This window comes from Girardinichthys multiradiatus, chromosome 13 (assembly GCF_021462225.1).
Source record: "Girardinichthys multiradiatus isolate DD_20200921_A chromosome 13, DD_fGirMul_XY1, whole genome shotgun sequence".
NCBI classification, from domain to species: Eukaryota; Metazoa; Chordata; class Actinopteri; order Cyprinodontiformes; family Goodeidae; genus Girardinichthys; species Girardinichthys multiradiatus.
This window is the reverse complement of record NC_061806.1, coordinates 34,493,070-34,508,645: the sequence shown is the minus strand read 5'-3', so window position 1 is coordinate 34,508,645 and position 15,576 is coordinate 34,493,070. Positions and strand designations below refer to the sequence as shown.

General features: G+C 36.4%; 7 gene segments (V, D, J or C); 4 read left to right on the top strand and 3 right to left on the bottom strand.

Moving 5' to 3' along the window:
• Positions 1-1,601: 1,601 nt before the first annotated feature.
• On the bottom strand, positions 1,602-3,192 carry LOC124879496. The segment is given in 2 exon segments: positions 1,602-2,080; positions 3,070-3,192. A coding segment is annotated over 1 exon segment (267 nt).
• A 1,608-nt stretch (positions 3,193-4,800) lies between these two features.
• LOC124879495 lies at positions 4,801-5,785 on the top strand. The segment is given in 2 exon segments: positions 4,801-4,928; positions 5,037-5,785. Coding segments are annotated over 2 exon segments (357 nt in total).
• A 214-nt stretch (positions 5,786-5,999) lies between these two features.
• LOC124879498 lies at positions 6,000-6,486 on the bottom strand. The segment is given in 1 exon segment: positions 6,000-6,486. A coding segment is annotated over 1 exon segment (312 nt).
• Positions 6,487-7,663: 1,177 nt separating this feature from the next.
• LOC124879494 lies at positions 7,664-8,237 on the top strand. The segment is given in 2 exon segments: positions 7,664-7,771; positions 7,869-8,237. Coding segments are annotated over 2 exon segments (402 nt in total).
• Positions 8,238-9,791: 1,554 nt separating this feature from the next.
• Positions 9,792-11,021, top strand: LOC124879462. The segment is given in 2 exon segments: positions 9,792-9,932; positions 10,114-11,021. Coding segments are annotated over 2 exon segments (357 nt in total).
• Positions 11,022-11,331: 310 nt separating this feature from the next.
• Positions 11,332-12,925, bottom strand: LOC124879468. The segment is given in 2 exon segments: positions 11,332-11,810; positions 12,802-12,925. A coding segment is annotated over 1 exon segment (267 nt).
• A 1,607-nt stretch (positions 12,926-14,532) lies between these two features.
• LOC124879461 lies at positions 14,533-15,517 on the top strand. The segment is given in 2 exon segments: positions 14,533-14,660; positions 14,769-15,517. Coding segments are annotated over 2 exon segments (357 nt in total).
• The last annotated feature ends 59 nt before the right edge of the window (positions 15,518-15,576 follow it).

Genomic DNA, 15,576 nt, shown 5'->3' with positions numbered 1-15,576 from the left:
AGGATGAGTTATTAGAAACAGTTTCTAAAGAATGTTTTCAGAAACTCTCATAGCAAAATAAATACAACCTTATCACAGTGCCTTCATACAGACCAATCCAGAACATATATGACATATGAAAGGTACTTCATCATTTTATGTCATCCTGATCTTGTTTTTCATAAGAGGTCATGTGGCATGTCCTGGTTAGGAGACTTTGTTCTATCATCACTTTTTATTGTGCTGTGAAAAGTTGCGAAACTTATTTAGAACATGTTGTACTTGTATGAGGATGATTGGAACAGATGTTGCAGCAGTGAGGATGAAACATGCTGCCAGCTTGCCAGACCTACATAATCTCACTGATTCATAAAATACTAACAAAATACCCTCATCATCATCATCATCACAGTGATCCCAGTTCCTGCTGGAGTCAGAACATTTCCATAGAGCCACTTTGCATCAGCAGAACCATGCTCCAGTGATCTGGGAGAGTTTATAGTCCTGAGAGTTGAACACTGGATGACTGACAGCTGTCCTTCATCACAACAGAAGACACAGAAATCCTCCTCATCAAAAACATGACTTGGATCTGCGTCCTCATCTGGACTCTCCTCTGCTGCTGCTTCACAGGTAAAGTCCAGAGAATCAAACTCATCTTCTCTATGAACATCTGTCCCTCTGAAATGAAGCTGACAAAACCATGAAGCTGCTTTATGTTTTTGTCTCTGTGTCCTCAGAGTCCAGAAGTCAGGTCACAGTGACTCAGCCTGCAGCAATGAGAGCTGATCTAGGAGGATCTGTCATCATCAGATGTACAAGCAGTCACAAGTTTTGGAGCTGTAGTAGCGCTTACTGTTGAGATTGGTACCAACAAAAAGATGGAGAAACTCCTAAACTGCTGATCTACCACACCAATCAACTCATGTCAGGTATTCCAGGTCAAATAAATTCATGAAGCTGGAGAATATATTTTCTAGTCATCCCATTAATAAAAATTACATGATCTGAAACGAAGTAATCAGAACCAGCAGTAAAGTTTATAAAACATATTTTATTCATTGCTTAAAATCGAACAGGATTTATTCCATCAAACATCTGAATGAAGAAAAACTACAAAATGTTTTTTTATCAGATAATCAGCTAAAAATCCACCTGATTCTCCTAATATCCATCTGAAGTCCAGCAGTGTCTTTAATCTGGTTTCAGCCGCAGGTTAATTAATTTATACGTTTTCCAATAATATAGTAAAATAATTAATATTCAAATAATTTTTAATGCCCACTCTTGGATTCTTGACAAAACATCTGAAATGTTTTGCCAACTGTCTTTGCCTGAGATCAAAGACTAAGAACACAAAGAAGTAAAACAAAAATTAATTGATAGTTTGAATTTGTTCCAGTGAACAAGTGTTTAACAGTGAGTCAGATAATGATTGCTACTTGACCTTAAAGATTCATATAAAATAAAACAGTCCAACTTTTTAAAGACACTTTTAATAGCTCAGTGTTGAAAATGAATTGTAAAAATATGATTGAACCACTAGATGGACAATAAAAACAAAAACCAGTGAATGGAAACTAACTTTTAAGCTCAGTAAGAAAGTAGGTGGACATCAGAAGTTGATGAGTAAATATTTATTATTTGAATAATAACCAACATGACAAAGCAAACATGACTCAATGAAAATAGAGAATAATCAGGAGAGAAAGAGTGAAAGCAGTCACAGATTAAAGACAATATCAGCGTCTCAGAGAGTCAGTTCAGGACTGGGAACACTGGTCTCTCCTCAGGGACTCTGTGACTGCAGTCTGGGAGCCCTGGGTGGCCTCACAGGTCACAGAGCCCACCTTCCTCCACTGGTCTGCAGGGAGCCTCAGGGTGCTGCTCCAGCTGTAGAGGCCGTCCTTCTGCAGCACCCCGGGGCTCCTGCTCTGCTCCCAGCTGCTGCTGCTGCTGCTGCTGCTGCTGCCGTCCACCTTCCAGGACAGACTCCAGTCTGAGGGGAAGCCCTTGTTGGCCAGACACATGAGGGTGGCCTTCCCCTGCTGCAGCTCTTCACTGGAGGGGGGCAGCACTGTCAGGGTGGGACGGGTATCACCTAGGAGACACCAATCAGGTTAGAGAACAGGAACCACACAGCTGCTAATCAGAAAGTAGATACAGGAACATCTTTACTGTGTGAGAAATGACTTTTTCAGTTAAACATCTTCATCTGCTCCACCAGTCACTCCCTCACACACTGTTTCACTTCCCTTTAAGGAACCTCTCATGCATATCGGCACATAGTCCTCATATAACTTGAAACATGCAAAGATAAATTATAAAGTAAAATCTGAACTGATACTGTACCTGCAACAGACCAAAAATACATTATAATTGGACTAAAATATTCCATTAATTTCAAATTAAACTATGAATTATTTCTTCCTCTTCATATCAGACATTCTCTAACTTATTTTAAATGTTTACAATGATGAGAACACAAAGAAACAACAATTCCTCATATTAACTGTTAAAGTTATAATTTCGCAGGAATATTCAATTGTAGCAAACCTGCAAAACCAAACCTTCTGAGTTATTTTAGACCATCATTAATAAACTAAGGGGTCTTTTTAGCCACATTGTCCAAATTTTTAAAACACAAAGAGCAGGTTTTAGTTAATTCAGTCTTTTCATAATCAACTAACTTAGTAGAAAAAAATCTTTAGTTATCTGAATGATTAAAGAAAAGTAGAAACTGACGAAAAAGGAAGTTTTAAAAATCATTCTCCTTATCTTGTTAAGGTATATGCTATCTCTCTGACTCTTTGACCCTGAACATGACAAAGTGATTCTAGCTGAAAACACTAAACAAGTCCTAAACGAGTTAAACGAGTCTATTTGTTCCCATTTTAAGCAGACTTTAAATTCTAAATTCCTTTGACTGGCGATTTACATTTCTAGAAAGAACTGGAGTTTTATTGTTGACTAAAGCAATGAAAGAAAAATCTAAATTATAGAGAGATCGATTAACATTAGGATTATAGATCAAACTTATAAGAACGTAATGCTCATGTAATAATAGATGATGTGAGATATTCAACTTACTTCCAACATCCAGTCTGGTTCCTCCACCGAACGTGTACCACAGTGATACAAACTGATTGAGTCGTCGTACAAAAACCTCTGACTGTAGAGAGACACGGCTCTCTGACTCTGAACACAACAACCTCTACATGAACAGTTTAAGTCTGCAAAACACAACTGTTCAATGTTTTATAATTGTATTTTATCTCTTATCAATATTAACTAATTTTATTTAAATCTTTATAAACATTGTCTCCATAAAAACAGACCACTCTACAAGGCAGCTCAAATGGAAACATAGATTTTTGGGGACTGTTTTTCAGGGTAACACACAAACAAAAGGAAATAAACATGGAGGAGACATTTTTCTTATCAACACGTAATAGATTTATTGAACAAAGTTGTGAACCATATCATCAGATTCATGACCAGACACAGGAGCAGGACCTTCCCATCTTGCTCCTCCTCAAAGTAGATGGAAAGCAGCATCAGGGGTGGGAGGACTGGACCTACTGAGGGAGGAGAAAGGTCAGCATCATTAATGAACTTTGGTGACATATAGGTTTCAGAGCTGCGGTAAAGGTTTCAGTCTGAGAAATATCACTTTAAACACTTTAAAAAAGTTGACCTTATGATGATGATGCACTTGTCCAATAAGATGCATTTGACACATATACACTATATTTCCAAAATGATTTGTCTGTCTACTTTTAGATGTACATGAACTTTGATGACTTCTTATTTTTAATCTAAAAAGTCCAATTTGTTAGTGGAACCTTCACTGCCAGCAATAGAAAGTTAAACTATTCTGTAAACATTTTTCACAAGGTTTAGGAGTGTGTTCATAGTAAGATAAGAAAATCAGCCCTCTGCACGTATTCATCTCAGAGGTGTTCAAGAAGGTTGAGGTCAGGACTCTGTGCAGACTAGTCAAGTTACTCCGAACCAAACTGGGCATGACTCAGATCATAGGATGACCACAAATATCTTTCAATACAATCATTAACACTTTATGTTGGTTTTCACATAATATTCCAATAAAATATATTTATGTTTGTGGTTGTAATGTGACAATATGTGGAAAAGTTCAAGGGGTGTGAATACTTTTACAGCGTCTGTATGTGTGGAATATAAATCAGGTAGTATTAGTGGGATATATAAGTCACCTTGGACGCATGAGGACCAGAAATTGTTTGAAGCAATTTCACAGCAATTTAAATGTATTAAATAAAAAATATTTTAGCAGTATTAATGAATGTTTTAATCCAACATTGTTAGACTACAAATTAAACTATTGCACATTTTTATGCTAATCATATTAAAAAACTTATGCTTAACATTTTTGTACCTTTATGTCCACCAATGCAATATAAATTTAATTGTCACTCAAATGTTTCTGACAATCAGTAATACTGCGTTACACTACTCTCCAAACCATAATTGAGCATTTAGAAAAATATACATATATGTTTCTCTTTTTCTGATATCCAAAAAAGGCAAAATAAAATATATACATGATCCCAATCCAAGCTTGCAAAGAACTTTCAGAAAAATAACAATTCATATCAACAAAAAACAAGTATCAAAAACACATTTTAAATATTTCCAACCAATTCCTACATAAACTGATTGATTAATAAATAACCCTCATCATCATCACAGAGATCCCAGTTCCTGCTGGAGTCAGAACATTTCCATAGAGCCACTTTGCATCAGCAGCTCCATGCTCCAGTGATCTGGGAGAGTTTATAGTCCTGAGAGTTGAACACTGGATGACTGACAGCTGTCCTTCATCACAACAGAAGACACAGAAATCCTCCTCATCAAAAACATGACTTTGATCTACGTCCTCATCTGGACTCTCCTCTGCTTCACTCAGGGTGAGAAAATTTTATTTTTCTGTCATGTGAAAATCATTTGGAGTGTAGCTGAGTTTCAGCTACACTCCAAACATAATTTGTCATAATTGCTATTTTCATGTTTTCTAGGTTCATCAGGAGACATCATCCTGACTCAGACTCCTGGATCTCAGTCTGTTGTTCCAGGTCAGACTGTCTCCATCAGATGTGAAACCAATTCTAGTGTTAATAGCTACCTCCACTGGTACCTTCAGAAACCTGCAGGAGCTCCTAAACTCCTGATTTATTCAGCTTCAAACCGTCAGTCTGGAATTCCAGCTCGTTTCAGTGGAAGTGGATATGGTGCTGACTTCACTCTGACCATCAGTGGAGTTCAGGCTGAAGACTCAGGAGTTTATTACTGTCAGCAGGGTTACAGCTACCCGTTCACACAGTGATAGAACGTCGTACAAAAACCTCCTCAGCTGGAGAGGAACTGATCTGACTCAACAGCTGTTCTTAAACTAAACACTAAACTTTTCTTCAAATGTTCAACTCTTCATTAGTTATGAAAAACTGGTTCTTATGTACTTTTTGTTTTTATACCCATAGTTTGTTTGCTTGTTTTAAATGTTCTAAGTAAATCAGTTAGAGATTTAAGTGTTCGGGTATTTCAGAACCACTGACATATCAAGAAGATTCTTAAACCTCATTACTTTTTTAAAATGATATAATAATATAAATTAGCCATGATAATCTATTTTAAATTGACTGACTTCTGTTGATAGTAATTTCTCATCAATTTTAAATGTCATGTTTTGAATTTCATAAATTACAAACAGATGTTTTCTGTGTTTCATGAAAAGAAAACCTCTTTCAGTAAATGTTTATAAACTGCATAACATTTTACATGATGCAAAAACAAGTAAATCGTAGCCTCGGGATGGACAATAAAAGTATGATTATGAGAAAGTAGGTGGACACCAGAAGTTGATGAGTAAATCTTAGCCTCTAGATGGATCATAAAAGTGGGATTTATGGCATGAAAAACAAAAAACCAGTGAGTGAAAACTAACTTTTAAGCTCAGTAAGAAAGTAGGTGGAAACCAGAAATTGATGAGTAAATATTTATTATTTGAATAATGACCAACATGACAAAGCAAACATGACTCAATGAAAATAGAGAATAATCAGGAGAGAAAGAGTGAGAGCAGTCACAGATTAAAGACAATATCAGTCTCAGAGAGTCAGGTCAGGACTGGGAACACTGGTCTTTCCTCAGGGACTCTGTGACTGCAGTCTGGGAGCCCTGGGTGGCCTCACAGGTCACAGAGCCCACCTTCCTCCACTGGTCTGCAGGGAGCCTCAGGGTGCTGCTCCAGCTGTAGAGGCCGTCCTTCTGCAGCACCCCGGGGCTCCTGCTCTGCTCCCAGCTGCTGCTGCTGCTGCTGCTGCTGCCGTCCACCTTCCAGGACAGACTCCAGTCTGAGGGGAAGCCCTTGTTGGCCAGACACATGAGGGTGGCCTTCCCCTGCTGCAGCTCCTCACTGGAGGGGGGCAGCATTATCAGGGTGGGACGGGTATCACCTAGGAGACACCAATCAGGTTAGAGAACAGGAACCACACAGCTGCTAATCAGAAAGTAGATACGGGAACATCTTTACTGTGTGAGAAATGACTTTTTCAGTTAAACATCTTCATCTGCTCCACCAGTCACTCCCTCACACACTGTTTCACTTCCCTTTAAGGAACCTCTCATGCATATCAGCACTCAGAGTCCTCATATAACCTAAAACATGTCAAACTAAATTATTAAGTAAAATCTGAAGTAGCAATAAATACATTATAACTGAACTAAAATACTACATTTCTTTAAAATGAATCTATAAATTAATTTGTTCAAGAAGGTTGAGGTCAGGACTCTGTGCAGACTAGTCAAGTTACTCCGAACCAAACTGGGCATGACTCAGATCATAGGATGACCGCAAATATCTTTCAATACAATCACTTACACTTTATGTTGGTTTTCACATAATATTCCAATAAAATATATTTATCTTAGTGGTTATAATGTGACAATATGTGGAAACGTTCAAGGGGTGTGAATACTTTTACAGCGTCTGTATGTGTGGAATATAAATCAGGTAGTATTAGTGGGATATATAAGTCACCTTGGACGCATGAGGACCAGAAATTGTTTGAAGCAATTTCACAGCAATTTAAATATATTAAATAAAACATATTTTAGCAGTATTAATGAATGTTTTAATCCAAAATTGTTAGACTACAAATTAAACTGATGCAGATTTTTATGCTAATCATATTAAAAAACTTATGCTTAACATTTTTGTACCTTTATGTCCACCAATGCAATATAAATTTAATTGTCACTCAAATGTTTCTGACAAACAGTAATACTGCGTTACACTACTCTCCAAACCATAATTGAGCATTTAGAAAAATATACATATATGTTTCTCTTTTTCTGATGTCCAAAAAAGGCAAAATAAAATATATACATGATCCCAATCCAAGCTTGCAAAGAACTTTCAGAAAAATAACAATTCATATCAACAAAAAACAAGTATCAAAAACACATTTTAAATATTTCCAACCAATTCCTACATAAACTGATTGATTAATAAATAACCCTCATCATCATCACAGAGATCCCAGTTCCTGCTGGAGTCAGAACATTTCCATAGAGTCACTTTGCATCAGCAGCTCCATGCTCCAGTGATCTGGGAGAGTTTATAGTCCTGAGAGTTGAACACTGGATGACTGACAGCTGTCCTTCATCACAACAGAAGACACAGAAATCCTCCTCATCAAAAACATGACTTTGATCTGTGTCCTCATCTGGACTCTCCTCTGCTTCACTCAGGGTGAGAAAAATCATTTTTCTGTCATGTGAAAATCATTTGGAGTGTAGCTGAGTTTCAGCTCATCATCTCATGTCCAGTGTTTCTTCTCTCTCCTCAGGGTCTGATGGACAAAATGTTGTTATGACTCAGTCAGCAGCCAAATCAGTGCAGCTCGGCCAGACTGTTACTATTGACTGTAAGGCCAGTCAGGCACTTTTAACATCTTCTTGCAACTCCAATTCACAGGTCTGCCTGTCCTGGTACCACCAGAAACTTAGAGAAGCTCCTAAAGCTCTGATCTATGGAACATCATCTAGATTTTCAGGAATCTCCTCCAGGTTCAGTGGAAGTGGAGCAGGGAATGGATTAGACTTCACTCTGACCATCAGTGGAGTCCAGGCTGAAGATGTAGGAGTTTATTACTGTCAGAGTTATCATTACATCAACAGTCAGGATGTGTTCACACAGTGAAAAACCATCGTACAAAAACCTCCCTCAGTCTGACTGAACAGAAACTGAACTTTGTTCTGCAGCTGGAATCTGTTGCAGACATTGATACAGTTCACTGAACAAACACAGTAGACACACACAGCATTTCATTTCATCAATGCTTATTAAAACTAAAACTCTAACAAAAAAGTAATTTCTTTTAGAGTTTAAGAAAATTAATGAAGCTGGAAAAAACAATTCCAAAACAATCAGAACCAGCAGTAAAGCTAATTTAAGTCAATTAAGAACTTATATAATTCTTTAAATCCAATTAACATTTGCATTTAAACAAATGTTCAAATATAATAATCAGTTATAATCCAACTGATATTCCATTCTTGAACCTCAGGTCTAGAAGTTTCTTTAATGTTGTGGTAATCATGTGGTAGAGATGGATATTAAATATCATCAAGCCTTATGAGAACATGAACACTGATAACAGAAAAGTGTTTTATCTTCTCAAGCTGGAAGAAGGCTGATGAAACTCTGAATTTAGAAAGGTTACAAAATGTTTTCCATCTTTTCATAAAAAATGTCCTAAAGTCAAACAAAACAGTCATCATTAACACCCAAACTTATTTTATTCATTGTTAAACATCTAAGAGGATTTATTCTAATAAGCATCTGTATGGAAAAATAAATAAATTAATAATCTCCTGACTTCCAGGAGTTTGTTTAACTTTGTCTTAATATTAATATAATGAATTCCTGAATCTACTGAATTTTCCTACCTATAGTAACATAATTATAATCCATTTTTTTTATGTCTACTCTTGGATTCTTTTAGAACCGGACCAATACTCATGGACATATAAAATAAACCAAAATTGTAATTAGTTTTGTTATAAAACTATGAAACAGACACTTGAACAGTTGTTCTGTCTACATGAAATAAACTGATGAATTATTTTCTCTGAATTTTCACATGACAGAAAGGACCTGACATTAGTGAGGGTTATCAGCTGGAACAAACCTGTTCTGCAGGATTTTTGGTCTGTTTTTAAATCACTTCTTAAAACTCATTTCTTTGACACCATGTGAGATGTTGACTTTAGTCTGTGGAGTTTAGGTTAGTTTTACTAGATGACTGGTTATGTGTGTTTTAAAGTAGTTTGGAAATTAATATTCTATGTTTCTGTGTCTCTGTAATGGCATTTGTCATTTTAATGTATTATATATTCTATACAGCTATTTTGTCCATGTGGTAATGTAAACTGCTTAGTCAACTAAGCTGAATTGGACTAGATTTTTGTTAAATTGCAATAGTTTCCTTTTAGGTAGAGACAGAATAAACCCTTGGGAACTAAATTGATTGGTTAAGACGAGATATTCCAGTCAGAAGATTATTTTGCTCTGATTCATCAAATCAAAAAGTTCACAAAGATGTAAAAGTTCTAAAGTTACCGAATCCATTTAAGTTTAATTGACAAAAGATCATCAAGAGCCTTTGAAAAGTTCCTCTTTGAGTTTTCTTATTAGATTGATTTGTTTCAGGAGGAAACATGCTGCTAGTTGAGCTCCATGTGACTGACTCTGTGTGTTTGCATATGAGTCCTTCCTCTCTGCTCCCAGCTGTTAAGAGGTCAGAGTTGATCAGTGTCTGTCCAGGTCTTTCAGAGCCACTGACACACCAGCAGAACAATGAAGATGTTACTGACTCTACTGCTGACCATCCTGGAGCTCCTGGTTCAGGGTGAGACTCTCTGCTCAAAACTTGGTTTTAGGAAGAAATCAGCTTCATGACAATTATTATTCTGTCATCAAGGAGAAATACTGAAACAATATTTTAATGCTTTCTTTCATCTGTACATAGAATATCAGTCATTTGTAATCAAACATAATTTGTCATAATTGCTATTTTTCATGTTTTCTAGGTTCATCAGGAGACATCATCCTGACTCAGACTCCTGGATCTCAGTCTGTTGTTCCAGGTCAGACTGTCTCCATCAGATGTGAAACCAATTCTAATGTTAATATCTACCTCCACTGGTACCTTCAGAAACCTGCAGAAGCTCCTAAACTCCTGATTTATTCAGCTTCAAACCGTCAGTCTGGAATTCCAGCTCGTTTCAGTGGAAGTGGATATGGTGCTGACTTCACTCTGACCATCAGTGGAGTTCAGGCTGAAGATTCAGGAGTTCATTACTGTCAGCAGGGTTACAGCTCGTTCACACAGTGATAGAACGTCGTACAAAAACCTCCTCAGCTGGAGAGGAACTGATCTGACTCAACAGCTGTTCTTAAACTAAACACTAAACTTTTCCCCAAATGTTCAACTCTTCATTAGTTATTGACAACTGGTTTTAATGTACTTTTTGTTTTTGTTTCTTTTTACCCACAATTCTTGTTAATTTGTTTTAGCTGTTCTTATTAACTCAGTTAGAGATTTATGTGTTAGGAGAGACCAAGACCAAGAACACAAAGACGTAAAACAATAATTATGTGATCGTTTGAATTTGTTCCAGTGAACAAGTGTTTTTAAGAGTGTCATTAAGAGCTGGTTTTAATGTACTTTTTGTTTTTGTTTCTTTTTACCCACAATTCTTGTTAATTGGTTTTAGCTGTTCTTATTAACTCAGTTAGAGATTTATTTGTTAGGAGAGACCAAGACCAAGAACACAAAGACGTAAAACAATAATTATGTGATCGTTTGAATTTGTTCCAGTGAACAAGTGTTTTTAAGAGTGTCATTAAGAGCTGGTTTTAATGTACTTTTTGTTTTTATACCCGTAGTTTTTGTTTGCTTGTTTTAAATGTTCTAATTAAATCAGAGATTTATTTATTCAGGTATTTCAGAACCACTGACATATCAAGAAGATTCTTAAAGCTAATTATTTTTTTTTTTAAATGATATAATAATATAACAAGATTACAATATATTGTAATCTTGTTATGCTTTTAAATTTTATAATCATTTTACAAACAGGAAAATTAATCCAGGTAAAAACTCGAAAATGTTACATTAAGCAAAACCAAGTAAATCTTAGCCTCTAGATGGATCATCCAAGGGGGATTTATGGCATGAAAAACAAAAAACCAGTGAATGGAAACTAACTTTTAAGCTCAGTAAGAAAGTAGGTGGAAACCAGAAATTGATGAGTAAATATTTATTATTTGAATAATAACCAACATGACAAAGCAAACATGACTCAATGAAAATAGAGAATAATCAGGAGAGAAAGAGTGAGAGCAGTCACAGATTAAAGACAATATCAGCGTCTCAGAGAGTTAGTTCAGGACTGGGAACACTGGTCTCTCCTCAGGGACTCTGTGACTGCAGTATGGGAGCCCTGGGTGGCCTCACAGGTCACAGAGCCCACCTTCCTCCACTGGTCTGCAGGGAGCCTCAGGGTGCTGCTCCAGCTGTAGAGGCCGTCCTTCTGCAGCACCCCGGGGCTCCTGCTCTGCTCCCAGCTGCTGCTGCTGCTGCTGCTGCTGCTGCCGTCCACCTTCCAGGACAGACTCCAGTCTGAGGGGAAGCCCTTGTTGGCCAGACACATGAGGGTGGCCTTCCCCTGCTGCAGCTCTTCACTGGAGGGGGGCAGCACTGTCAGGGTGGGACGGGTATCACCTAGGAGACACCAATCAGGTTAGAGAACAGGAACCACACAGCTGCTAATCAGAAAGTAGATACAGGAACATCTTTACTGTGTGAGAAATGACTTTTTCAGTTAAACATCTTCATCTGCTCCACCAGTCACTCCCTCACACACTGTTTCACTTCCCTTTAAGGAACCTCTCATGCATATCAGCACTCAGAGTCCTCATATAACTTGAAACATGCAAAGATAAATTATAAAGTAAAATCTGAACTGATACTGTACCTGCAACAGACCAAAAATACATTATAATTGGACTAAAATATTCCATTAATTTCAAATTAAACTATGAATTATTTCTTCCTCTTTATATCAGACATTCTCTAACTTATTTTAAATGTTTACAATGATGAGAACACAAAGAAACAACAATTCCTCATATTAACTGTTAAAGTTATAATTTCGCAGGAATATTCAATTGTAGCAAACCTGCAAAACCAAACCTTCTGAGTTATTTTAGACCATCATTAATAAACTAAGGGGTCTTTTTAGCCACATTGTCCACATTTTTAAAACACAAAGAGCAGGTTTTAGTTAATTCAGTCTTTTCATAATCAACTAACATAGAAGGAAAAAATCTTTAGTTATCTGAATGGTTAAAGAAAAGTAGAAACTGATGAAAAATTAAGTTTTAAAAATCATTCTCCTTATCTTGTTAAGGTATATGCTATCTCTCTGACTCTTTGACCCTGAACATGACAAAGTGATTCTAGCTGAAAACACTAAACAAGTCCTAAACGAGTTAAACGAGTCTATTTGTTCCCATTTTAAGCAGACTTTAAATTCTAAATTCCTTTGACTGGCGATTTACATTTCTAGAAAGAACTGGAGTTTTATTGTTGACTAAAGCAATGAAAGAAAAATCTAAATTATAGAGAGATCGATTAACATTAGGAATATAGATCAAACTTATAAGAACGTAATGCTCATGTAATAATAGATGATGTGAAATATTCTACTTACTTCCAACATCCAGTCTGGTTCCTCCACCGAACGTGTACCACAGTGATACAAACTGATTGAGTCGTCGTACAAAAACCTCTGACTGTAGAGAGACACGGCTCTCTGACTCTGAACACAACAACCTCTACATGAACAGTTTAAGTCTGCAAAACACAACTGTTCAATGTTTTATAATTGTATTTTATCTCTTATCAATATTAACTAATTTTATTTAAATCTTTATAAACATTGTCTCCATAAAAACAGACCACTCTACAAGGCAGCTCAAATGGAAACATAGATTTTTGGGGACTGTTTTTCAGGGTAACACATGAACAAAAGGAAATAAACATGGAGGATACATTTTTCTTATCAACACGTAATAGATTTATTGAACAAAGTTGTGAACCATATCATCAGATTCATGACCAGACACAGGAGCAGGACCTTCCCATCTTGCTCCTCCTCAAAGTAGATGGAAAGCAGCATCAGGGGTGGGAGGACTGGACCTACTGAGGGAGGAGAAAGGTCAGCATCATTAATGAACTTTGGTGACATATAGGTTTCAGAGCTGCGGTAAAGGTTTCAGTCTGAGAAATATCACTTTAAACACTTTAAAAAAGTTGACCTTATGATGATGATGCACTTGTCCAATAAGATGCATTTGACACATATACACTATATTTCCAAAATGATTTGTCTGTCTACTTTTAGATGTACATGAACTTTGATGACTTCTTATTTTTAATCTAAAAAGTCCAATTTGTTAGTGGAACCTTCACTGCCAGCAATAGAAAGTTAAACTATTCTGTAAACATTTTCCACAAGGTTTAGGAGTGTGTTCATAGTAAGATAAGAAAATCAGCCCTCTGCACGTATTCATCTCAGATGTGTTCAAGAAGGTTGAGGTCAGGACTCTGTGCAGACTAGTCAAGTTACTCCGAACCAAACTGGGCATGACTCAGATCATAGGATGACCACAAATATCTTTCAATACAATCATTAACACTTTATGTTGGTTTTCACATAATATTCCAATAAAATATATTTATGTTTGTGGTTGTAATGTGACAATATGTGGAAACGTTCAAGGGGTGTGAATACTTTTACAGCGTCTGTATGTGTGGAATATAAATCAGGTTTTATTAGTGGGATATATAAGTCACCTTGGACGCATGAGGACCAGAAATTGTTTGAAGCAATTTCACAGCAATTTAAATATATTAAATAAAAAATATTTTATCAGTATTAATGAGTGTTTTAATCCAAAATTGTTAGACTACAAATTAAACTGATGCAGATTTTTATGCTAATCATATTAAAAAACGTATGCTTAACATTTTTGTACCTTTATGTCCACCAATGCAATATAAATTTAATTGTCACTCAAATGTTTCTGACAATCAGTAATACTGCGTTACACTACTCTCCAAACCATAATTGAGCATTTAGAAAAATATACATATATGTTTCTCTTTTTCTGATATCCAAAAAAGGCAAAATAAAATATATACATGATCCCAATCCAAGCTTGCAAAGAACTTTCAGAAGAATAACAATTCATATCAACAAAAAACAAGTATCAAAAACACATTTTAAATATTTCCAACCAATTCCTACATAAACTGATTGATTAATAAATAACCCTCATCATCATCACAGAGATCCCAGTTCCTGCTGGAGTCAGAACATTTCCATAGAGCCACTTTGCATCAGCAGCTCCATGCTCCAGTGATCTGGGAGAGTTTATAGTCCTGAGAGTTGAACACTGGATGACTGACAGCTGTCCTTCATCACAACAGAAGACACAGAAATCCTCCTCATCAAAAACATGACTTTGATCTACGTCCTCATCTGGACTCTCCTCTGCTTCACTCAGGGTGAGAAAATTTTATTTTTCTGTCATGTGAAAATCATTTGGAGTGTAGCTGAGTTTCAGCTACACTCCAAACATAATTTGTCATAATTGCTATTTTCATGTTTTCTAGGTTCATCAGGAGACATCATCCTGACTCAGACTCCTGGATCTCAGTCTGTTGTTCCAGGTCAGACTGTCTCCATCAGATGTGAAACCAATTCTAGTGTTAATAGCTACCTCCACTGGTACCTTCAGAAACCTGCAGGAGCTCCTAAACTCCTGATTTATTCAGCTTCAAACCGTCAGTCTGGAATTCCAGCTCGTTTCAGTGGAAGTGGATATGGTGCTGACTTCACTCTGACCATCAGTGGAGTTCAGGCTGAAGACTCAGGAGTTTATTACTGTCAGCAGGGTAGCAGCTACCCGTTCACACAGTGATAGAACGTCGTACAAAAACCTCCTCAGCTGGAGAGGAACTGATCTGACTCAACAGCTGTTCTTAAACTAAACACTAAACTTTTCTTCAAATGTTCAACTCTTCATTAGTTATGAAAAACTGGTTCTTATGTACTTTTTGTTTTTATACCCATAGTTTGTTTGCTTGTTTTAAATGTTCTAAGTAAATCAGTTAGAGATTTATGTGTTCGGGTATTTCAGAACCACTGACATATCAAGAAGATTCTTAAACCTCATTACTTTTTTAAAATGATATAATAATATAAATTAGCCATGATAATCTATTTTAAATTGACTGACTTCTGTTGATAGTAATTTCTCATCAATTTTAAATGTCATGTTTTGAATTTCATAAATTACAAACAGATGTTTTCTGTGTTTCATGAAAAGAAAACCTCTTTCAGTAAATGTTTATAAACTGCATAACATTTTACATGATGCAAAAACAAGGAAATCGTAGCCTCGGGATGGACAATAAAAGT